Source organism: Dicentrarchus labrax, unplaced genomic scaffold, assembly GCF_905237075.1.
Source record: "Dicentrarchus labrax unplaced genomic scaffold, dlabrax2021, whole genome shotgun sequence".
Taxonomy (NCBI): Eukaryota; Metazoa; Chordata; class Actinopteri; family Moronidae; genus Dicentrarchus; species Dicentrarchus labrax.
The window spans coordinates 7,349,471-7,375,645 of NW_026136708.1; the positions used below are offsets into that span (position 1 = coordinate 7,349,471).

Below are 26,175 nucleotides of genomic sequence, written 5' to 3' on the forward strand. Positions count from 1 at the left end.
GTGAGGATCAGGGGGCAAAAGGCTCCCAAATAATGTCAGGGTCCAGGGAGGCGCATTATGTGCATGATTTGAAGTGCCTGTGGATGCATGTGTGCATTTTTGGATGTTTGCTGTTTGTCTGTTGAAAAAGCTGCACTCCAGTCACTGGCTGGTGTACTTAGAGGCCTCAAATGTACTCATACTATGTTTCAAGGGCAGTTGACTCAAATGAGTGACTTTCCTTTAGTGGTATCTAGCCATGCAGATAGTTTTGGTGATTTGAGATATCCTTGCCCGAGATTTCCATCTCCACCCCAGTACAATGGAAGTGAATGGATTTGTGGTGCTTGCAGCATTGCAGAATTACACAAAAAATCCTCAACAGCATTGTGCCTTCCCCAATACTCATGATCCAGACACCTCGCTGTGAACAGTTTTAGTGGAACTTCTTTCTACCAAAGAAGTCCCTATGGAAACTGTGGGGTTTGTTCTGTGGATCTTCCAGAGTAACTGGGACAGTGTCACTGGAAAGAGATGTTCCTGTTGAATTTTTTAAATGTAATGTTTTAATGCTGTGAGCAGCGCACATGAAATTTCATTTCCCCTCCATGTACTGTAATAGAAGACAGAAACTTAAAAACTTGGCAAATAAAACCATAGCTATTGGCATGGCTAGACACAAGAGGAAAGTGAGAAAATGTTCTCTTGTAATTTGGATGAACGACCCATTAAACATTTTAATTTTATTTAAATCTCATACATTATGAATTGATGGATGCAGGAGCACATGCACCCACAGTTCAAACAACCAAATCGGCACATGCTCTGACACAACTCCAACCAGGTCTGTCTGCGCTGTCTGTTGAATACTGGATGAGGATGAAGCAGCCTTACAGCAGGTACAGCAGGTCAAAGTGGCAGATGTGGCATGAGCGATGCTGAGGCTGATCCATGTTCCTGTAAATGCTGCTGGCTTTGGGTCTGAGCACGAACCGCAGCTCTAGGAACAGAATGAGTCAAGTTTTCTGGCTACAGCCGAGGCAATCCTTCACCCGTCTCCCCCTCCCTTTCTCCCTCGCTCTTTCCCTCCTCCTCGGTAGCTCAGGCTGACAGTAGTCACTAGTCAAAAGGTCAAGCGGATGGAACCTTAATTTTGGTTGCAGCCCCTGCAGACATTCAGACCAGAGGTTATCTAATCTGGATTTACTGCCTCCATGTTACATTTATGAGCAGAGATAGATGTGTTTGCTTGAGATTTCACTGATAAGCCGCAGGAATATCAAAAACTCATACTCTGATTCTCAAGTGAATAGCTGCATCCAACTTCCTCTCTCTCCTGCTTTCTCTCTCTCTGTTTCTTTCTCCCTCCCTTAAATACCATCTCAGACTCCAGAAATAAAATCGGAAGAGGATCTGCTGAAGGGCACTCTTCACGTAGAGCGATTAAGACATTTCTGGCACACTCTCCTGCATCCTGCTTTTCCAGTTGGAGAGGTGAAACAGAGTAATCTCACGCTGCATTGGCTCTAAAAGACAAACCAGGCTGAATAATTACACAGAGCAGGACAATAATCAACAAAGTCCTGACATAAAAAAACAAAACGCGAAGCTTATAATTGTCTTTCCAAACTGCTGACAGCCTCCCCGTCGCGATTGTCTTGCTTAATGGTTAGCACTGAAGCTGTGCGGCCAGAGAGAAAGATGACAAATAAATTAAATTACTCCATGAAAAAGAGCTGCTGTCAGTGTTGACGACGAACAGTCGAGGAAACATCGAGACGATCAGTGTTAATCGGGCCGGAGCCAGAAGCAGTAGGTGGCAGACTTCAGAGGGAAGTCATCTGATGATCTTTTATGCTCTTCTAACAAGGTGTGAATCTTCTTCTCCTCTCTTTGCGGTGGTGGCGTGCTACAGCCACTCTCCAAGGAGCCACTGGCTGGTGGAGGTGTGAACAAGTAGATGAATGTCACGCCTACGGGCTTCGGACCTCACAGAACAGCCTTGTTTTATTGTCTCCAAACTGTGGATGCGAGCCAAGCTATTGTGCAGGATGATCTAATGAAATCCAACCATTTTATACCAGCACAGAACATGCACACAGCATTTTATTTGGCTTGCCTTATGCTGCAGGAATGTAAAATGGTTAATAACATTTAATATTTACATTTCATAAGTAATTCATGGAGCAGCTTAAATCCTGCTGCAACACATGCCAGGGTTCTCATCTCAGTTTTGAAAAAAAATCTTGTTCAAGAGAGCTTTAAACTGAGTAATCTAGTACAAGGAATGATCACATAGATAAATCGCTTGTGCAGAAACGCTGGAGTGAACCTGCTGCATACTCAAACTCTTATCTCAGTTGCCCCTGCTGCTGCTTGCTGTGTGTGTTACTGTAGTTCTTAACTTTTCTGCCTTTAGATACATGAACGCTTGATTACAGATGATGAAGTGGACAGAGGGAAAGACAGGCTGAGAAAGAGCAGAGCTACTGTTTAAGGATTCCCTCCTACAGTGTATGTATTTAAAGGTTTAACAATGTGTGTGTGTGTGTGTGTGTGTGTGTGAGACAGAGAAACAGTGTGAGCCGAGCTGGACCCCTGCGTCTCCTAGTCATTACAGCTCATTTGTCTGAGTGCTATTCCACTTGGCTGGGTTGAGTTAACAGTTTGCCCTGGCGCTCTCCACCCTCCTCTGAGCCGAGCTCAGCGTCACATGTGGAGAGAAGGAAATGGGAACATAATGTATGGTTTTTCTCGGTGAGCGTGCACGTACACACACAGCATGTACGCCAAAGAAAACTTTTCTTGCTCCTTAAAAGCACACAAACGCACATATAGATGTAACAAATCCAGTGCATCTTACAACTTAAGACAAAATGGTTTGTGAGTAAACTCCCAGCACCAGCGGCTGTTTAATCCCCCCGATCCCCTGGAAAGTCTAATGACAGCTAATCAGATGCACATCCACACTCTAATTAACCAATTAGCAGCTAATGGATACACATACAGTACGCAAAACACCGTGGATTCATTATGAGACACTCACATAGTTTTCACTCTACCCAAGACTCTTTTCTGGCCAAATGAGGAAGAGAGGAGGCTGTTAACAAAACACATCAACTACATGCCCCCTACGTTCCTGAAAAGTTCACTGCTGCAGCAGGAAACTAAGGTATAAGAAGACATAAGGTAAAAACAAGTAAAACTAGTGTACACATTATATCAAAAAATATATATTTTTTTAAACTGAAAAATACTTTTCTTTCATTCAAATTTTGTTTATATTTCGTGATTACAGAACAGCTAATTTCTAAGTTAAATATATATTTTTGGCTCCGTAATTAGCATCTAATAAAATAATGAGCTGAGCATCAACTTACTAGAATGCAGAGTAGGTGCAAAGCGAGACAGTGGACTGTCTCATTTTCAGTCAGCGAGTCAACCCAAAAATAAACTTTATGTGGGGTGGTTATTTAGACTTTTATGACTCTTGCCTTGTCGTAAATGTTGTCCACTATTGTTATACATATATTTTTGTTATAAACCAGGTCCATAAACTCTGCACAGCAAAAGTGAACCAATGTGGTGACAAGCCAGGGCCTGTCAAAGTGACTGATAAAAATGTACCATGAATAAACCATTTTAAGGAAATAAATTACAACAATGCAGCACAGCAGGACTCTGCATAAAGGAAAACCTGGTAAAACAAGACAATTAAAGTTTGTGTGGAAACCATCTGGCTGGTTCTATTCAGCTGATCAAAATAACTTTTTTAGAGCTTACAGCTAATGGAGCAAGTACTCATTAAGATGTCGGCCTTTTTGTTAAACTCAAAAAAGTTCATGCTATTCCATCTTATGAACACACTGCAGAGTGCATCTTCATAGTCCATTAATATTCATATTAATGGCTTTCTTATCTTTGACATGATATATGAGCTTAATTTGGCAAAAACATGCAACTGGTAAATAAGGTTTATAAGAAATTTTGCAAGCACATTTCTCCAGGTTTTTACCATCATAATATAATATTTAAAACGGGTCAAATGGTTATTTCTATATAAGACCTACTACCAATTTAATGATGCTCTGAATGACCAACATAAGCACATGAGGCCATCAGAGAAAAGACTATCTCTCTATAGTGCTTCTTAATGCCAGCCACAGGGTCGGCTGGATTCCCCTTGAAATCATTGAAACGAGTCAGTGGAAACACTACTGCTTTTCTCCAACACCAGAATCAACAATTTATGTTCCTTGTTAACAATGAATAAAAAGACTACGTGTACTGTGAAACGTGCCACTTGTAGTGAAGAACCCATAGGGAACATTACATTCTGCAGTTACCCTCAGCTCTATGGAGCTTGTTAGCATCTTTTTAACGAAATGTTTTGGTTTTATATCCCGTAACTTTACTGTTACCAGCAGCAAATGGCAGACAGAGTGAGAGTGAGTGACTGTGATAAGTGATTAGTGAACATAGTGGAGCATTTAGCAGCTAAAGTGACAAATATTGCCTCAAGAGTTGAGACAAAACAGAGCTAAAACTGATCATTCATCATTACTACGGCAGAAACACAACTCAAATGAATGCTGACTTTGTTCTGTTTGCTGTAAAGTAGCCACTGTTAGCAAACACCTTTGCCATAACAACTGTAGTCAATATTGTATTTACAGTTGCTGCCTATTCTAGCTTATCATAGATATATCGGTATGACTGTATTTGTACATGTTGATAATAAGTATCACGAAATCACAGTGCAGAAATGTTTCAGGTAATTTGGAAACAAAATGGTATTATATTTTCCACCAGAGAACTGACAAGTAACCTTTACTTTCAAAAGTCCCTCACAATTAGGGTCTTTATTCCTTCAAAGGAACAGTTAGACATTTTACAACTACTGGTTAGCTGGTGGCGGTTAGCTTTGTCAAAGACTGGAAATGGGAGGAAAGCTAAACTGGCTTGGTCCGACGGTAACAAAATATTTTTACTAGCACCTCTAAAGCTCATTAATTAAGACATTGTGCCTCATTTGTTGCATACCCCCAAATTAAACGACATATTAAATGAAGAGTATTTTCCAAAATGGCAAACTGTTGACATCCTAATGTATGTGTTCTGTTAAAAAACAAACATCAACCAATACCAAATATTTTTCCCCCCTCAAATATTGATATTTGCCTTAATAATCTAGTATAGGTTGGTCTCTAATAATGCTGTGAGTATATCACAGATTGTAAGAATGTAAAGAGTGTAAAAATGTTAATTCACAATCTATTTTACAGGAGTAAATTAAATTTATAGGCTGAAAAAGTGTAATTCAACACAAATTTATCACTAGTAAAAAGACTGAATATGTGAGGCACTCAGACATTACACACACACACACACACACACACACACACACACACACACACACACACACACACACACACACACACACACACACACACACACACACACACACACACACACACACACACACACACACACACACACACACACACACACAAACACTGTATGAACACAAACACACCCACTATAATACACCCACATATGCACGCGACTCACAAGTTCACAGATTGACTGCGCTCAGCAAGAAGTGCTTCACGGATGGCAGTTTTCCTTTCTTTTTCCGCTTGACAGACTTATCAACCGAGCTCAGGTGGTGCCCCATCTGCTTGCACACATTTAAAATACACACAAACGCACACAGCCACACACTCACTTACTGCTTACACAAGTAGACACATGCTCAAGGAATAAACTCAATCAAATGTCTGCCCTTCAAATTTCATTTCTGATCCCCCTGGCTCCTTCTCTCCCTCCCTTCCTCTGACCACATCTAGACCTCTCCTCCTGTTCTTCCACGTCTCTTCACTTTCTCGTCCTCTGTGTGCCAAACACAACCCCCAACAACCTCAAACTCCCCTTCCAGTCCTTTTCTTTATCTTTCTTGCTGTCCTGCATGTACACGTGTTAGTCCCCACATCTACCTTTAAATCCCAGTGACCATGCACCCTGCTGTGCAGCGCCCACCCTGTCCAATGCAGCAGATGGCTGAGCAACACATGCATGCACACAGACAACCACGACCACTGACACACACGCTCAGGCATAAAAAAAAAAACACACTCAGGCTTACAGGAGTACAAACCACTACACAAAATGTCAATGTACATTCATATTTATCTGTACAGCGAATCAGGACAAATTTTTTCACACTTTACTTTCAACCAATACACAAACACGCTGATAAAATACTCAACCCAGATAGTCAGTCACAATAAGAATTCAGCTTCAGAGGATTTCAAAACTTGATCGAGAGAACTTACATATATTTCTAATTCACAGAGCCATCGGGGTATAATGCATCATAAATGTATTCATCCCTGTAGCATTTATGCATTTATATAATTCTGTTGCACAGAGCCACGAGCTGCTGTGAATCAATACACACTTCAGCCTGCATAATGGGGCTGTAGGATGCATAAGATATGCACATACCAAACACTAAAAATGGGCCTTGACAGAAAATGCTTCAAGAAACTGCTGAGAACAAAGAGAAACTACTGGATCGAGGATGAGTAATGGGATGATGCTGAGCGCATATAATGCCACAAATGTCTGTTCTCAAGAGGCAAATGATTCTTCATAAAGCCTCATGCAACTGCATTACAGGCAATTAAAGATGCAGAAATATTAACCTAACGCAATTCCCCCAATGTTTGTTTACTGGCAAATAAACACACTGGCTGGACAACAGCGCTGGCTAGTAAACTGATCTCTCCATAAAGTGCCATTTGTTAGGCAATTATCTTTATCCTACCAAGCAGAAAATAACTTGTGCCGAATGGTAAGGTGCTGGTGCGAAGCTCATAATACCATGCAGACACTATAATTAGGCAGCTCTTTACAGGGGGAAAGAGAGGGGTCCTGGCCGACCTCAGGGAAAAATCTAACGGCCAAAAGCAATTTGCAGGCGCCTTCCAATTTCCATGAATGATTCTTTGATTTTAACGATGTAAACAAACACGGTCTTCAATAGCTTGGACATCGGCGGCAGTCGGACAGTGAATGGTTGGCCGGTTGCTTGAAAGCAAGGACAGACCTGACTGCGCCTAGCTGGTGTTAGGAAGTTGTTAGGAGATGTTTATGTGCTGCGTTTGCTGTAAAAGAGCTGGGGTACAGAAGCCCGCAAAACCCTGGGAAGCCGTTATGGTTGGCCACTTTCAACTTCTCATGGTAACCTCAATCAGGCTTGGCTTCAGTAGTCATTTGTTTGATTCTGGAAAGAAAAACCTGTGCTAACATCTGGAAATATGATCCGTACCCCGTGTATACTTTTAAGTGTTTACAGTAGTTGTGTGGAAAACATTATGGAGCTCTAAACCATTGCTTTACTGTTGAGGGCTTAAATCAATACAGTTCACTGCTACTCCATGTGGAGACTCCTTGTGTGTGTGTGTGTGTGTGTGTGGGTGGGTGCAAGGATCTTGCCAACGTGTTTTAGGTCAAGTGCACTGGTGGGTGGCAGATCATGTCACTGCCATGTTGCTCTCAGGTCATCCAGGCCAAAGATTATGCACATCAGTTTATCTCTGCTTATGTGTATGAGTTTTGTGTGTACCAGCGGAGAGCCTTGGCCGAGTCCTGGGCGTCTGCATCTCTTGCCGTGCGTGGGGCAGCATGTGATAGCGCTTGGCCTCGTTGACCAGGTCGCGACACGCCTCAGACGACTTGATCAGCTCCTCGTTGTCCACCACGTTCAGCAGGTAGGAAGGGTGGATGAAAGGAAGACGCACCACTGCCAACAGCTCTGACAAATTCTGAGAAGACAGATGGAAAAGGAAAGAGAGAAAAAGAAGGATTAGAGGTTGAAGGCTGCAATCAGTGAGCGATGCTTAAATAACCTAATAAAGAAACAAAAGTAAACACTAATAAAACCGTGTTTGCAGACAGTGGAACTGCCAGAGCTGATCAAAGAGGATTTAAATGAACAACATTGAACAAACAGAAGACTAAAAACACTGTGGATCACAGTCCGTAAACACAGATACTCACATCTTTCACAAAGATCAGTTGGATTAACTCCCAACCTTATTATATATATATATTTGCTCTACAAATAACTTTTTTAATAAAAGAAGACAGGAAAAGCAACTGTCATGTTTTATAAAAGCCTGTGCTGTTAGAGTGAGGGGACCATCTTGCTACCATCAGCAAGACCATTAGATCAGTTACTGTGAGTGTCAGGTCTCGAAGCTTCACTTTAACACCCTGCATGTGTTAGTTTTTATTTCTACATTTGTGCAGGACAAATTTCCCTGGCAAGGATGAAAAGACAAGAAATGATCTCTAAATTGCTGACAGTTGTTTTTATATATATATATATATATATATATATATATATATATATAATCCATGATAAGAGAATTCACTCTTGTAAATTCCCAAACATAACTATAAACAAGAGATTAAATGTTATTCATCATCGAACAAGAAAGCACAAATAACATTTTGTAAAGTTTTGAGTAAGACCTGCTCACCATCTCATTTTCGTACGTGCATTTGGCTACACTGTGAGGCGGCACGGGGTATCTTACCGCTTCCATCTCCTGCTTCGGATTTTTCCGTCTCCAAATTAAATCTTTCAACAGACTGCTAATGTTCTTCTGCAGTTAAAGTAGGACCCAGTTCTGGTTAATCACAGCTCATTCAAGCCAAGAGAGGATAAAAGCAAGATGCTACGGTCGCATCAGCAAATGTTTTTGGGGTCCAACAAAAAACACTGATTTTGCGCAATTACAGCTCATAATTGGCACCTTTTCCTTTAAGGGGTGTCTTCAGGTGAGGCCTTGAGCAGTACGATTCGGCATTTGAAAGATTTAATGTTTTGGCGTGGAGCAAAAAGTACTTTTCAACAAAAACTCAAATATTTGCTCTTGTGTGTATGTTTGTTCCATTGCTGCATACATTTCTGTGTGCCTATATTGTATAGGTGTTCAGACACAGAGGCAGGACATGTTGTTGCCATGACAACCATGTCTATAGCTCTGGCTGCTGAGTGTTTGAGTATGTGTGTCTAAGTGTATGAGTGCCGCTCTGTACCCCCATGGGAGTCTCATCTATGTCGACAGTAGAAGCTGTAAACAAGCTCGGACAGAGCGACAGAGAGCTGGGTGGAGATTGACCCCGCTGACCCTTCGACTCAGAGCGACGTGACCGTGCCACGGGGGGGGGAGAGAGCGATAAAACACTGGACTCAGAGAAACATCATTCAGGGGGAGAACAAATAATAAGCTGACTCTCTGTCTAAGCAGCTCCCTCTCCCACCTGAGGCCTTTTTGTTCTGGCATGTGTCCCATTTGCTTTCTACAGATGTCCTGGGACCGGAGAGGAGGAAGTAAGAGCAGCAGAGAAAGGGACAAAGTGGAGGAGGGGAGAGAATAGCTTGAGGAGGAGGGGATAGGACAAGAGAGAGAAGACGAGTGAGCACCTAGGAGGAGGAAATGATGAAGAAGGGCAGGACAAGAAAAGAGAGAAGACAAGTGAACTAAAGAGAACTGAAGAGAAAACCAGACGGAGGATGTGACGGTTTCACAGCGGTCGGACAAATCTGCTGATGACATTTCCTCTCTGAGAAGTGTGCTCAGAGCGAAACGCCGTGCCTGTAGATGGGACTGTATTTTTTCCTCCTCAATGAATGTAAACAGCTTACCCAACAGTTTATCAAACAAACAGCTCAATATCCACATAAACACTGGCTACCGCTGCCAGTGCCTCAGCTCAAATGCAGCAAGAAAGGTAAAGTCAAAGCAAGCTACTTAGCATACTGAGATATTCTTCAGGGAAGAATCACTAGCGCAGGAGAAGCTACTACTTCCAATTAAAGTGCCCCCATAGTGGGAGATTTGCCCCAGCAGTTACTGAGTCATGTCACACTCAAATGGAGGTGACTTAAGCTTCAGGCTTACTGCTCTGCTTTTCTATTACAAGCTTCTTTTCTCCAGGTCTGCCACAGCCTCACCTTCTTCTGTGTTATGATGTATAATTAATGCCAGTAATCGGATGTGGACAAATTTTAAAAACATAGATATGACAGTAAATCCGTTTTTAGACCAATATACTGAACATTAAAACAAATCTCCACTTTACAGCTCCATTTTATTGTATTTAATGTCAGTTTGGGCTCCTGATATCATACATGTACATTTGCAGGCTGTTTGAAATAGGTCCACAACTGACCGTTCTGACCCTCAGAGCTAAATTAAAGCTGTATATGGGGCAGTTCCAGCCAGGTGGTGCCCTTAGCGGCACAGCAGAAAGAAATGTGCTAAGACGTCTGGGGGCGTGTGTAGAAATCTTGCTCCCATTTGCAACAGCAGGTGGACAAAAGCTTGAATGTTGTCTGTGGTCTTCCGCGGTGTGTGAGTTTGCATGCTGCGTGGCTTTCATCCAAATATTCTGGTCCACAGTCCAACAACATACAGGTCAGGTGGGCTGGAGACTGCCTGCAACTGTGAATGCATCTGTGTGCATTCACTGCATAACTATGCAGTCATAACCTGTCGCAGATGTTTACGTGCTTCTTGTGCAATGACTGCTGGGATAGGTATCAATGACCTTGAATAGGAATAAGCGAGTATAGAAAATTGGTCGTCTGGGTTCTCTTTCAGAAACAAGCTGCTTTCAGCAGGTCAAGAGTTCAAGGCGTGATAGGCAGACTAAACCACAGTTGAGCTCCATCCACACATGTTCTCATTAGCTGTATTGTCTTGGCGCAATGTCAACCACAGCTACATCAATACTCTGGTACACACACAGGCACACACATATAAACATGGAAAGTTACGTTTTCTTTACTTGTGAAGAATGAAGTAAAGAAAAACAAGCATCCCACTGTACCATCTGCAAATCTTAGCTCCACGCAAACCCACATCTGTTGTAGCCTCTTTTCACTTGCCAAACATTTTTAAAATGGCAGTAAAACTACCTCAAAGAGACAGCATCTGGTCTCTGCAAAAAGGTAAGTACTGCTACCACATAAATATCCACCCAAAAACGCACCCACACATACACATACAGTACACACCTTGAGAGTTTTGTACATGTGAACGCAGGAAGAGGCAGATGGATACATTTATACGTGCTTAATCTTGTTCGAGCATTCAGTCCAAAGCAAATCTTGTTGACAAGATTAAGACAATGTAAAGTCACTGAGGCTGACCTCTGATTAAATAAACAACCATCAATTCAATTGTACTGTAAACCGAATGGGATATCCCCTGAGTTTTTGTGTGTGGATGGACGTGTGTGGTGGGGAGTCGTGGGATAATGCCTGGCTGATTTTCTCTACTTTAATTTAGCTCCTCCATCTCTCACTCTGTCCCTCTATTTCTGAAAAAAAAGGGGAAAAAAATATTTTCTCTCCATCTCTAATTCTAACTAACTCATTCTCTCTCCCACTTCTTTTTCACTTTCAGTCTCTCTCTGCACCTCCATTCCCGCTCCTCGCTCTTCCTCCCACACACGCATATATCGGCATGGAAATGAGGGAGAGTTGCACACTTGCTGCTAATATTCAAATCCAAAGTGTCAGACCCCACAAAAAAGTCCTTCTTTGCGCCAGCCATTGAAACTACTAGCTTGAATTATTGCATATATTGTAAACTCGCGATTCTTGTTTATCTTTTGAAATAACACAACATTTTTCTGTTATTTTGGATGAGTATTTTATGAGCAAATTTTCTTTTTCTTGCATTTGTAGTTTTTTTGCACTGCAGACCGTTGTATCTTGTGGTCACTGGCTCACTCATGGACGCTGAAGGTATGGCTAATGCCTATAATTGTCCAATATACATCATAGAACCTACTCTATAAGTCAGTTTAGGGGTCAGTAATCACATGGTTTTATGCAAATCTAATTCAGATGTAGTTCATGTATGCTGTGAGGCTGGGCAGTTCATTGTATTTATTCAATATGTTGTTAATTACTACATAGTCTGCGTTCAATCACTTGCCACTTCGAAAATACACTTAAATCATTAAGTTATTACATTTGTGGGAGGATTAATTCCATTTTCGATTTGCAAAGCTTATAAATGCCATGGTGTGCCTGTGCCTCTATAATACAATTGACTTTATGGATTATTGGTATAAAAGGTAAAGGCCCCATTCAGCAGGTGAGCTTGTTAGCCATGCTAGAAAAAGGTCAGTCCACGACTATGGTTCAGACTAAAATATCTTGACAACTATTGGAAAAACTGTCATTAAATCTTGTACAGGCATTCATGGTCCCCAGAGGATGAATCCTACAGACTTTACTGATCCCCTGACTTTTCACGTCTCAACAACTGCAAGATGGCTGACCATGAAATTTGGCACAAAGATTCATATTCCTCTCTGAGTGAAATGTAATCACTTTGGTGAACCCCTGACTTTTAATCTGGTGCATTATTGGATCAATACCTGCAAAACTCCCATCATCCTCAGCTGTACTTTGAGTTTAGTGCTAATTATCAATGTTAGCTACTTACAGGCCAAGCTAAAATGGTGAAAACGGTTAACATTATGTTAACCATGTTGGTATTGGCATTGTGAGCTTGTTTGCATGCTCAGGCTAGCATTTAGTTCAAAGCACTGTTGTGCCTACAGGAAGTGCAGCCTAATGGAGCTGTAGGCTCATCCAAAACTCTTATAGAAAGCACAAGTGGCAACACAAATCCAATGTCTGAAAACAATTACATAAGCAATTTGTGATTTTGGGTTGAACTTTCATTTAAAGAGACATGTCCTACTTGACAAATTACGACCACAGCTGCACCATGATAATCCTTTGGCTTTGTTGAGATATTACGATAATAATCAACACCCAGCTCTGCATGGTTTAGCCCTTTCTTTTTCTATCAAAACCCAAATTGACAAAATTCTTTTCACACATTATTTGTGGATGAAATCTCCTCTCTCTGTGGCCGATATACTCACAGGATTACACTAATATTGCCAACGTGAGCCCTCCTTGTGAACTGAGGCTTAATTCTTCAGTGTGGGAAATTAAATTACTTGTGCCTTATGTACTACCTGGATAAGTCAAGATTTCTTTACATGTCTGAAATTGAGTTTAAGGCAGATTTTTTAGTATCTCAAATTCTAATCCATCAAGTAAGCAGAGGATTTGATATTTAAACAGACTGAAACCTTCCTTGGGTTATTTCTGGTAAATACTGATGAAAGCTAAGGCAGGCAGGCTTTTACTATCCTCTTTGGAAGCATGGTGAGTTAGGACTGAATGCACTGGATGCATATCCATATGAACTGTGCACTAAAAGGGTTAGATTTGTGTCTATATGTGTGCATGTGGGAACAAAACAGGCAAATGAGAGTTCTCACGACACTCAGACCAATGAGTGATGTGCTTGCACTCAGCAGATGAGAGCAGGCGGCGTGTATCCGACTCCATTTTTCTCTAACAACCTCTCGAGTAATCACTCTCTCATGCACAGGCAGGCAGAGTGCATGTGAGCGCTGTCCCTCCAGATGAATGGTGTGACCTGTCATTTTCATCTCCTCGCCTACTCATCCTATGCTTTTAAACAGAGATGACATCTAATGGATTCAAATCCTAATAGCTACTGTGCCGACTGAAAGATTCCAAGCCTACTCTGCATTTAAAGAAAAATGGCATGATCTTTTGTTACCTTCTTACAGAGGAGTTCAGCGTTTGTTTTTTTTTTTACACGTGGAACATATGGAAAGTATCCACAGGAGTCTGAGGACATATGGAGATGCTACTTTTAGCTTGTCCACCCACACACATTTTTCACTCTTCCATTTTCCTTGGACGAGGATCATTTATGAGTCCATATGCTTATCCACTTATATTCTGATATGCAACCCAGATAACACCTTGTGACTTAACCTCTCTAATGGTCTCGATCTTGCACACACTGACCCAGTACACAAACACACCTGGTGAACATTCTCAGTGCCAGAGGATGCACATGCCCTGCAACCCCGTCAAAATGCATCTACTGCTAAACTTGCAAGGAAAATGCTGCTGCACAGCCCAGTACAGAAAAAAAAACCTTTTTTCTTATTTTCTCTCTCTCTTTTCTCTCTCTCTCTCTCCCTCTCTCTCTCTCTCTCTCTCTCTCTCTCTCTCTCACACACACACACTTTCAGGCAGGTGGACAGAAGATGTGAATGGGTTGAGCCTGGTGAAAGGCAGGGATAATGTGTCTAACAGGGAGCCTCTCAGATCTGTCAGAGGCAGCAGAGAAGCAGCCTGGAAGCCGGCATCCGCTAACACAGATGACAAATGTCCACTGAGCATTTCCCATTCCACTACTGTCAGCGAGGACTAACGCCTTTTACTGTATGTGTCTGTGTGTGTGTGTGTGTGAAATGATTCAGTGCCATGGCGGCGTCAAATAAATGACACATGAACGGTCATATCTATTTGCTTTGCTCTGAGCAGATAGGACTATGCGTCTGCTTTAGTGTGAGAAATGGGCAACCCGATGCTTAAAATGCAGCTCTGTATGAAAAAACAAGACAAAAACACACACACACACACTCACAAGTGTGTTCAGTAGAGCGTGTGCCCATGTTTAGCCTCACAGCGCTAACAAAGCCACTCAGCTGAAATGACCACAGCTCAGTGTCCTTTTGAGTGTGTGCAGGTTTATGTGTGAAAAAACACGTGTGTGCTTTTTCTTCTGGTAACACATAATGGATGGGTAAAATATGCTCTAGCAAATGGCACTTCATTTGGGTTCAAGAGATGCTTTGCTAAGCGTGTTTGTGTGTGTCGTTGTTTTGCGACTGTACGAGTATGCGTGCATATCAGCCGGAAGGATGGATGGGGGATGGAAAGAGATGTAGCGGACGACAGACGCTGACTGCTGCCCTGAGCAGCTACTGACAGGTGCAATGTGTTCGCCTCTGAGGCCTATTTCAACATGACTTCATTAAAAACAAAACAAAAAAAAGCTTTCTTCCGCTCATTTAATTAAAAACATATTCAGATGAACGGCTGCTTGCTGTATATTAACATTAAACTTTCTGGGTTGTTGTTTCTTCTGTAGCAAGTTCTGTATTTTCCTCGTCTGTGATAGAGTGCGTTACATTTTTATTATTCCTCATGAATCTTGGGAAGATCGCTTCCTTTGAACAGATGACAGATTTAGTTTGTTCTCTCTGTGTCCTATAGCTCATACAACTTCTTGTGTGTTTATAAGAGAGCCCAGTGGAAATAAGACGCCTTTGACTTGCTCTGGATATGCAGCCGCCGTGGTTGACTGACTACGGTTCAACTGGCTGCACACATCAGGGCCGAGCGCGCTCTGGGACTACAAAGGACACCGATGAGAATGGGGGTCCGGAGTTCAGTGGCACGCATCAGATCCCGTCCACTCTCTAATACGCAAGTCGTACCAGAACCCGATATACAAGTGATTTCCAGTCTTCTGTGAAAGTTTGAAACTAGGATATGAACAGTGACATCCTGTGCAGTTTGTGTAAATTCCCATGTGTGTATGTACTGTTTCCCTCAAACTCATGTGAGCTGGAGGAAAAAAGAAAAAGAGGAGATGAGGCAGAGAGGCAGAAGAAAAAGCAAAGATTGCCCACCGCATCAATCTCCATTGCCTGGCTACGTCTCCTCAAGAGTGCGTACTTGTCAAAGATCATGCTGGCGATGGCTTACACGTTCATTTGGCCTCGCCCTACAACAATTTTCTCCTCTAGTCAAGGATGATTGTTGTGCCATAAAGCTCATCAACTCATAAAACACAATCCACCTTTTCTTCAGGAGTGCACAATGATGAAAACTTTACATTTTAAACAGGGAGCTTAAAAAGGGAATCACTAAATTAAAAGTGATCCTCGTGGTGAAAGGGTCATTTGTAGTTTCGAAGGTAAATTAATTGTAAAACAGTGAGGAAAACTCAGTTTATGTCCCTACACAGCCTCAAAGAATTTTTGTCCTTCGATAATTTTATACTCTGCATAATGATAGCATCATTTGTTCTGGAAAAATTATTTTTTCCCTCCTTCTTAATGAATGCTGGAGGCAAAATAAATCAAATCACGGCATTATCAGAGTCAATTGTAAAAAATGCCCCAAATAATAACTAGTAACTTATACGCATATGAAGTAAAACCTCTAACTATATTAATTTGGCTTGGGAACTGCAAATGTCATTGCAGGCCATTGTTATTTTTGATGAGTGGACAGCAGGTCCTTGCTAATGGCAAGGCTGTCCTTTTTTATCATGAAAATACACCATTAACTGTCCTTTTTAGCTGTTACATTAGTTGGCCACTTTCCAAAGAGCCAATTAATCAGTCTCTTTTGTCAGGTTGAGTCACCTGGCAAGATAGGATCCTTTATAAAATATGTTGAAGTGAGGCGTAATGGAGGTTCTATTCAGGGATTTGGCAGAGCCTGGCCTGTTATAATTGGAGCCATGTGTCTGTGGCCATCCCACAAAAGACTGCAGGGTGAAAAGGAAGGACAGGTCTCTCTCTGTCAGCAACTTCACAGAGAAAACACAAGACAGGACACCATTTTTCCAGCCTCTTGTTTATTTAACTTATGTAACCAGTGTCTTACAGACTAAATGCGGAGGCGGATTTAGTTCTCAGATGTACTGAAGGATGAGTCTCCGTGTTTAGAGGCACGAGTACATTATGGTGTGCATAATTAATTCCAGAGCTGCAATAATGAAGGTTTTCATGATTAATTAATCTGTTGATTAGTTTTCTGATTAACTGGGTAGCCAAATAATGGCAGGAAATGGTGAAAAAAGCCCCTCACCATTTACCTGAATACAAAGTAACGTTTGAAAACTGCTTGTTTAGTCTGAACAACAGGCCAAAACCGAAACATATGCAACTTACAATAATACAAAACAAAAAAACCCTGTTTGATATTTTTGCTAAATAAATTACTAGTTTGACATTTTGGGAAATGCACTTGTTCGTTTTCTTGCTAAGGGTTCATTGTAAAGATCAATAACGCTCTCATATTCGTCTGTTAAAAATGAAGCTACATCTGGGAGATCTGATTTAGCTTAGCATAAAGACTGGTAACGGGGGAAACTGTTTCACCTTACAGAGCATATGTGACAGTGGTATCAATCTTCTCATCTAACTCTCAGCAAGAAAGCAAAATAAGCGTATTCACAATAATTATTATTCCTTTAAAGATTACATAATTTTATGTAGCTTTAATTTATTAACTCATTTAACTCAGTTAACTACTTGTTAACTACCAGCAATAGATTCTTAAAAATGCACCTGTGTTGCAAGCTTTTTGAAGTCTCTGTAACAGACATACACACGCAGGGTGGCACCCCTTCAATGATACTCAATCAAAGAAAACTGAAACAGCTCTCTTCTTTCATTCAGTGGCTTTGTGTCTCAAAGCAAACCATTATTAACGCTCAAATGCTCTCCCTCTGTCACCAAGCGATGTCCAGGACCCGTTTCCTGGTGCCATCGGATGTTAGTGACAGCATAGCGGAGAGAGAAAATTGCATATTATTTACCCAGCGCCTTCAATATGCCACTTTTCCACTCTATAGCCTGCAGCTTACAACTCACAGCACATGCACAGAGACGCGAGCGTAAAAAGACACACACGTGCACGCTCAGATGAACGCAAACGCACACAAACTTAGCTCAAGGCTTAAAGCTTTTCCTCCACCCCCCCCCCTTGACTGAGTTTTTTCAGCAGTGCTGTGACATTCTGCCCTGACATGTCATTAAAAAGTGTCACAGGTTCTGGGGGAGTGATTTCCACTGCTCTCTGCCTCCAAACGGGGCAGAAGGGACAGATGCAAGGGGGGGTGGGAAATGATGAGCTGGTGCTGGACCATGCGTGTAAACTCAACCCTCAGGGTCATATAACCTTCTCCTGTGGCATGATGGAAGACGCCTATTCTTTCTCTCTGCTCTCCTCATGTCCTGCCCTCTCCTCAGGCACCAGGCTTGCTGGTTGTTTTTTTCGGTCACACATGGGCAGGAGATTTGAGCTTGACCGAGAGCTCAATCACATCTCTGCTGCCTGGATGTCACGCCCGTGCGCAGAGGCACAAACCGTTGGATATCAGATTAGAACACAGGGGCTCTTTTTCTATTCCCCCCCTCTTCATTTCTCACCACCTCTTTCTCTTTTCTCAATCACTGCTCGGCCCGTTTCTGTCTTTCAGTCTTGCTCTGTTTCTTTTTCTCGTTCCAACTCTCTCCTCCTCCGTTTCTCCCTCTCTCTTCGGAGACGGGGTGACCCGGGTGTCTCGTCTCAGGAACCGGTGTGGTGGGTTGTTCAGACAACCGGGAAAATGTTCCATTTCTTTTTTTTCTGCTACTTCATCTGAGTAAGTCACCTCTGCACCTCTCCATTAGAGTGTGAGATTGCAGGAGTTCGCTGGACTGAGCCAGCTGGAGGTTTTTGATGCAGATGACAGGGATTGCAGGTTCTCCTAAAAACTGTGCATCTGCCTTGTTGTGGCTCCTTGCAAATTTGCAAAACCACAGAGTCAAATTTAAGTGGATTTATCAGTAGGGGTGTTTGATACCCATGTCATAAACACTTCTTCCATACTATTTCTCTTTTATTACAATCTTAGCACCGGAGAGAACAACTAACGAGCATCACCATCTGCTTTTGATGGTTTGTCGCTGTGCTTTGTGTTAAACTCGATACTCTAAAATCCTCCACTACAAAACACTCAGTAGTCCTGATGGATTTCACCATAATCTCAGAGTGCCACATATCAAAGGATAAATGCTAAATGTTTAATCCAAAAGGTGAAAAATTCAAATATTGACGTATGCGCCTCATAAAAGTGTGTGCCAATAAAGTAACATTGATTACGGAGGTCTGCACTGAATCTGATAGAGCTGATATAAGAGAGTTCCCCCTCTTGCTGGTTGATGAGAAGACATTATTTTGAATGAATGAGTCTTCCACTGACGGACCGGTGTAATTTATCTGATAATAATCTCACCTCCATTTTTAAACTGCTATAAAATACTTTAAAATCATCAGCTTTAAATTCATGGTTTTGTGACTGAACCCATAAAAATCTCATGACCAGAGGTTTTTACCCGCTGGATGGATATCCATCTACAGAGCAGTCCATTTACCTTTTCATGAATGTGAGCTGACTCTCTGACCTTGAGCCTTATCGATTCCATATTTGTTCAAATTTGACCTGCTGTATCTCTCTGTCAATACCTATCTAAAAGGTAAAAAACCTCTGATTATGATTAACAGCCTCTAGGAATAAATCAAACACCTGTTATGTGTACAGAAAAAGGACTGTGGCTGTCTGTGTTTTTGTTGGTTTTTCCATGCAGTACAGTGTCTCACAAACAAATGAAGTGTAACTAAGAATAGAGCACATTCTGAGGGCAAAGCACTCTTGGGATTATGAACAACTGCTGTGTTAGGCTGCATCTGAAGCACAAAGTTGATGAACACTACCAAGAGAGAACGAGAAGTCACTTGTCTGGATTTTTATGCTGTGTACCTCTGGGAACAGACAGGGATAGTCGATAGAACAACCACACTAATACGGTTCTGCAGACATACAGCATCTGTACTGTCAGTGGTAACGAGGGTTTTATCTCACTCTTTTGTCTCATGATACACATACATGTGTGCTCGTTTTGGTACACTGTAGTGTCTGTGTAGAGCAGACACTTGCTTCACAAACACACTCCTCTGCTCTCTTTTTTATTACCTGCGCTCTGGAGTTGGAGTCTTGTTTGATCCACTTGATGACTGTCTCGTAGACCAGCTCCTCAGCCTTTGTGTTGAGACTGTCGTTGGACAGATAGGACACCAGATCCTCCTTGGACACACTCAGAATTTCTTCCTGTCCTGCCACCTAAAGTTATGAAATACAGTAGTCAAACTCCTTATATGACACAGAAATGGTGTAAAAACATGTCCAAAATTCTATTTACTAGCATTCCTTCTAGAGGCATTGCAAACTAAATATACAGAGATTATTTTGGAATTATATAAAGCTCTTTCATTTAAAATCATAATATGGGTGTTTTTAGTGTAGTCATTCTAAAGAAAGGTCCACTTGTCCCATGTTGAAAGTGAAAAGATCAACAAGACTAATGGTCCCCGACTGTATATCTAATCTGATTAGTCATGTTTCCTTATTTCTCAATAGGTCACTTTGTTAAGTTCAAATGACAGGTTGATAACTGCCAATCAAATTTCCCCAGTTGTTTGTAGCTTTTATCTAAAAGGTTCTATGATTTCAAAGGAAGAGTTTAAAATTGTGTAACATATGCTCATTTGCTCTCTTGCAGAAAGTAAGATCAGAAGATCCATAACACTCATATTGGTTAAGTATGAAGCTAGAGCCAGGAGCTTAGCATTAAGGTCTGGCTCTTTCCAAAGTTAAATAAAATCCACCACTCAACTTGTGTCTTATTTGTTTAATGCATTCACAGAAATGTAAAAAAAAATAGCTTGGTTTTGAGAGAAGTTACACATTGTTAGCTACAGTTGTGTGTTAGCAGAAATTGTGTACATGCCATGGACAATCATTTTTTCGCTCCACTCTATGAAGAGCAAACACTCAAATAATTCAGTTAAAATGGTGGACAGCAGTTGTAGTGCACTACGTAGTAAAAAGATGTTTTCTGTTGTCAACCTCTCCTCCTTTAATTTGTTAATTAGTGAGCTTTAGAGGTGCTGGTATGGATGGCTTTGAGCTTTGGGCAGTGCTGTTTCCCTTTACTTCCAGTCTTATGCACCTTGGTTGTAGCTTCATATGTAATGACAGACCAACATGAGAGTGGTATTAATCTTCACATTTACAGTAACTGTCAGCAAGATAAGCGAATAAGTTTATTTCCCCAAAAAAATTCACACAATATGCTTCTTGACAAATAGCTGTATCCAGTGTCACAGCTGAAGGTTAACTAGTAAGATTAACTGACTATCTGGAGGTCTGACAAGTGAGATACAATGCAGCAAAGCAGTTCTCTTTCCAAAGTGATTTTCACCCTCTTCTTAAGCTACAAGAAAGCTTATTTTTCTTACACTTATTTTTTACATCAGGTTATCTAACAGCTGCTGGGTAATACACACATTGTACAGGACATTGTGTTCCTACAATTCCTACAATTGCATCCTCTGTGGTAAAAGCCTAATAAGAGGTAGAAACTTGAAAGGAGCTTTTTATGTGTGTATACCTATATATATTCTTTATTTAACCAGGTAAATGACTTGTTGAGATTAAAATATAATATTGACACTTAACTAACTAAACTTAGTCCAGATGATATATGCTAATTTAAACTAAAAATGCATAACTTTTGACTTTTTGTATGTTTTGAATCCATGATCTTAATATTAACCTACTAATTACAGCAGAAAGTAGAAAGTGAAAGTGTTTTTCTCTCTGCAATGCAAAGGAGTAGTGTGGAGTAAAAATGGCAGTACTCAAGTTTATTCATTTACTGATCACTAAAGGTATTAACTTTCTATGGTCATGATTTCAATTAGATTTTATTGCTGTTTGCTAATAGCTTTTATTGTCTCAGAACTAGTGCACAACTTTGTTCCGCAGGGATCAATGAATGGACTGTTGGGAAAGATAATTCTGTACCCACCTCAGGGAAGTTCTGCAGTGCGAAAGCTTTGGCCATGTTATGGAGCTCCGTGCAACTCATGGCCTCAGCCATAGCCAGCACTCCCAGACAGTTAGCGGCAGTCAACTGTTTCTCTGGATAAATAATATACAAGGTCGGGGAGATGAGGAGACAGACAGAAAGACAGACGGAGAGGACAGAGAAACCAAAACAAGAAAGAAACAAAGACACAGGCAGACTGATTAAGACAGAGAAAAAAAAACAATTTAGACATCCATAAAAAAATCAGAGAAGTAGAAAGCTACAGAGAAAGAAAAAGCGGCGGCAGGTAGCACAGACCCATAGCCTGTATCTGCCCGAGACTAAGGGAGAACAAGTATAATAACTCAAAACAGCTCTAAGGACAAACAAGGAGGGGAATCGATCGCTCACAGCCCAGGCAGGAGGTGGTAGAAGCCAGGGAGCGGGATTTGGGATTAGCTGGGCCACTTTAAAGAAGTCCTGTCAGATCTGGGAGTCTACTACACACACACACATCCGAGAATATATGAAACTACCCTGATAGCCAGGCCAGCAGGGAGAAGGCTTATACCGGGGCCTGTGATCTCTTGTGAGGGTGCAGCGTTTAAGGTGGTGTATCTGTAATTCTAGTTTTTTAACACACAGTGCCATTTATCACAAGAGAGGGGAATGTTGTGTTGATAGCGTAGTGTGCACACACGGGCACGGATCAGCTGGGTCAGTGGCCACTAAAAGAGGCCTGATTAAACAATAGCCATCAAAGGAAAGCAACGCCAGCCCTTTTATCACTGAAGACAGAGTCTGAGAGTCTTTCCTAAACAAATATCAGCTAATAAAGGTCACCAAACATCTGCTAAATGACAACTGAACAAAAGCCAAACCAAAGACCAAATAAAAGTGGGCCTTGCACTGCATCAAAGTGGGGGTTAGGGGCTAAACAAAAAGCTGTCTGAAAATGTCCTTGAGCTGCTATTTGAGCAGATGAAGAGTTATTTCACCGTGTATGTTTGCATTCTGTGAACATTTTGTTGCACACTCCTTTCATCAGTTTGTTCAATACTAGACAGCCAGGTTTCCAGTTTAATTTGTTGCATAAATAAAAAAAATGTGAAATTTTTTAAAAACTCCTTCCATTGTGGCTAAAACCTTAACAACAGTTGAAACTTGGAGCATGTTGCTAATTCACTTTGAATCATCTTCTTAAGTCATGATTTCTCATAGTAGTAGCAGGCACACAATATGTTTGAAAGTTCTGTGAATAAAAGTCGAAGTGGTATAAGTAGGTCGAGGAGATGTTTGCCATTTCTCCTCTGTGTATTTGTTACAAACTTCAATAATATCTGACACAGTATCAATTTCCCTTTGCTCAAGGACACACACTTGCGCCTGTATTCCTCCCCTTCAAATGAGCTGAAATGTCATGAATCTTGTCGAGGAAGAATGGATTGACGTCTCACTGGCAATGAAGTCTACAAATGGTTTCCATGTTTCACCCGTTCTTTTGCCCAAATGGAGAAAAACAAATCAATAACGTGGGCTTGCTGGTTCTCTTTTACCTTCTTTTCACTCCTTTCCTGCTGCTGACCTTTTTGCTAACATGCACTTCCCTTGTGTTACCGATACCCAAAACAATTTATTAAATGGAATGCAAAACCTGACATTTGCAGCTTTTTGGTTGCCTTTTTGGTTGGTTACCCACTAAAATGTGGAACATGCAATTTGCTTTTCATGTGACCCCTTGGGCACCCTGAAAAGCCCCTCCCCTCCTTTGCTCCGCTTTCCATACCTTGTCTGAGTATCAATCTGTTTTGCTATTTTTCGATTCCATCATGGTTCAGGCCAGAGGATTTGACATTTAAGTGACAATTGTTCCCTGACCTTTTTATAAATCTGCCCCTGTGCTCGGTCCTGCCCACTGGGACGAGATCAGAGGCACAGTGCCCGACTGAGAGTGTTAGCAGGCAGAATACCCGCACGGCTGCTAGGTTTGGAAACATGACAAAAAGGAGCGTGATGTGCCAAAGTCAGGGAGAAAATTTAGGTTCTGCACAACACATCCTGTAAGGCTGTGCATAGTGATGAAGCATGACAACGTGTGAAAATACATGAGGCTGTAGATATTGCACGTAGCAGGGGGAAAGGCTGCACAGGAATATCTGATGTAATAAGCATGCACACTTGCTGATATAAGCATATGACACATTGACACACACACACACACACACACACACACACACACACACTAATAATCTACCGTTTTCTGAGCTGTTCCTACCTAGGAAGGAGACACAGACTTTACAGAAGGTGTTGAACTGGAACTTGTTGGCGGCCTCCAGCAGCGTCTTGGCGTTGGCCGAGTCGATGACGAGCGATCCCGTGTACACAAACTCGAGCAGCAGCTCCAGCACGTCGGCGCTGATGTTACTCATGTTCAGCTCCAGCACCTCCCCGCTCCGCGTCTCCCCTGATGACCTGATCAACCAATCACGGCAGAGAGAGGCGAGTTAGGGATGCTCTGAGAGGAAAGGCGAGGAAACACAGACAAAAAGAAGAATAGGGACACATATGTGTATGCTACACACGACACCCATAACACACCTGGGCCAGTACGAGAGTGGGAAGAAAATAAGAGAATCATTACACAATAAGATAACAACAGAAAGTGAAAAAGGGACAGAAACAGAACTTTGGATGGTTTCTACTTTTCTATGGGGCTAGCAGATTTGCAACTATATTGCTGCATCTGAAACAAAATGTCCTCTCTGAACAAAGATTAGGCAAACAAAAGTTATTGCTTTGTTTCAACAGGCATGCTTATCACATATGTGTTTTCATGTATGCATAGTTTTAGAGGTGGACATGCATACATGGCAAGGTACATATGATCTATCAGACAGAAAACGGAGAGAAATAAAGTGACAGCACAGTTCATACACTGACATATGACAGAATGTAAAGTATGCTGGTTAAAGCATGTTGCACTGGAGAGCTCTTGCTGTTTGTGAGCCTACACCGCTGAAGTGTGTGTGTCGGGTATTAAGGCAAGAGTATCCACTGCTACTGGCATGGTGTAAGAGGTGCCAGGGAGTGCTTGGATGAGCAAATTAAATAGAATATGATATCCCTTGCAGAGCCTGAGATGTGCGGGGAGTGGAGGGCTGCTTTCAGAACTGGGCCACGTTGTGACTTCACCGGGATCAAATGGCAGAGATTAGTTCACATGCAGGATCCCCCCCGGGGAGGTATGAGAGAGTTAAATAACACCTCGCCACCCGTGCTTAATGTCCCATGTGAAACAATAATCCACTCAAGGGCAAAATAAATGGAATAAAAGCCCCACAGAACGCATTCCCCCACTACTATGTCTCACTTCCTGTGGCTATGGACACAAGCAATATGAAAAGTAGCCTACATTAAGATGGATGGAGGCTGTTTGCTTCTGTCACTCATGGTAGCACAAAGATAAAGCTCTGTCTGTTTCTGTGTTTCTGTGTGTGTGTGTGTGTGTGTGTGTGTGTGTGTGTGTGTGTGTGTGTGCACGCGTGTTTCTCTTTTCCATTTCTGTTGGAACCAGTTTCTTGGATTAGAAATCATGACAAACAGTCAGCATTTTAGTGAGACACAGACAGAAAAACAAACAAGATGAGACAGGTAGACGAAATGGTTAGAGTGAAGATGAGAGAGGGGAGGTTTGGGGGGGCTGGGAGGTTGTTGATGAGAAGGAAGCAAAAGGAAGGGAGGCAGGGCGAGACGGTTCTTCCACAGGGAGCCAGCAGCCATCCTTCTGAGGGAGGGGTTGGGTTGTTCCATGACTGTGCCTTGGTCTTTTAAATAAGAGATATCCCTGCCCACCCCCGAAAAAAATCCATCATCACACCTAAACAGAGCCTTTGTCCCCGCTGCAATAATCATCAGTAGCCTGTAGTGTATGAACTGAGACAATTAGTCGTCATTTAAAGCGCACTCAGGAGGTGAAAGGGGAGAAGGACATCCAAAAATAAAATAAGACAATGGCATTTGTCTCTGGATGGACATTGGCTGGAAAAACCAAGGTAGTTACTCTTTTTCCTCCTGCAAAGCAAAAAGCCACATAGTGTTATTGCCCTTTTTCCAGCCCTGCAGTGGGGGCAGGTAGTAAGACAGAAAGAAGGGAAGGGGAGTGTCGTTCAGGGTTAAAGTGATGAAGGGAGGTGGGGAAGAAAAGATGGGGGGGGGGGCTAAAAATAAAAGAAGAGCATGCTCATCAACCTGCTCAATTAGTGCAATAGGAACCAGCTCGAGTGGCAGTTTGTTTTGTCTGAGCACTTATGTTATGGAAATGACTTTTCCGGAGCTTCTAAAAGAGGTGGATATTTATGCTGCGTCTGATTGCAGACTTGAATTTAAATAGTGACAGAGGGAGGCAGGGAGGACAGGAGAGACAGAGGAGGAGAGATAGGGCTAGGAGGGGGGAAAAAGATGGGCACACTCAGGCAAAGAAATTTGTTTGTGAAAAATGCACCACTTATTCAAGAGGAAGTCTTAAAAATCAGCAGAGACTGTCAA

At 41.9% G+C, this 26,175-nt stretch overlaps 1 protein-coding gene across 4 annotated transcripts in view; it reads right to left on the reverse strand.

Moving 5' to 3' along the window:
* The window catches only part of LOC127367926 (kelch-like protein 29), a 201,858-nt gene that overhangs the window by 42,425 nt on the left and 133,258 nt on the right, over nucleotides 1–26,175 (reverse strand). For all 4 annotated transcript variants that reach the window (XM_051408182.1, XM_051408181.1, XM_051408183.1 and 1 more), the window contains 4 exons: nucleotides 23,906–24,102; nucleotides 21,631–21,743; nucleotides 19,734–19,880; nucleotides 7,610–7,808 (listed from right to left, as the gene is read on the reverse strand). In XM_051408182.1, the coding sequence (XP_051264142.1) occupies nucleotides 7,610–7,808; nucleotides 19,734–19,880; nucleotides 21,631–21,743; nucleotides 23,906–24,102 (656 nt within the window). The remainder of the gene's footprint in view (nucleotides 1–7,609; nucleotides 7,809–19,733; nucleotides 19,881–21,630; nucleotides 21,744–23,905; nucleotides 24,103–26,175) is intronic.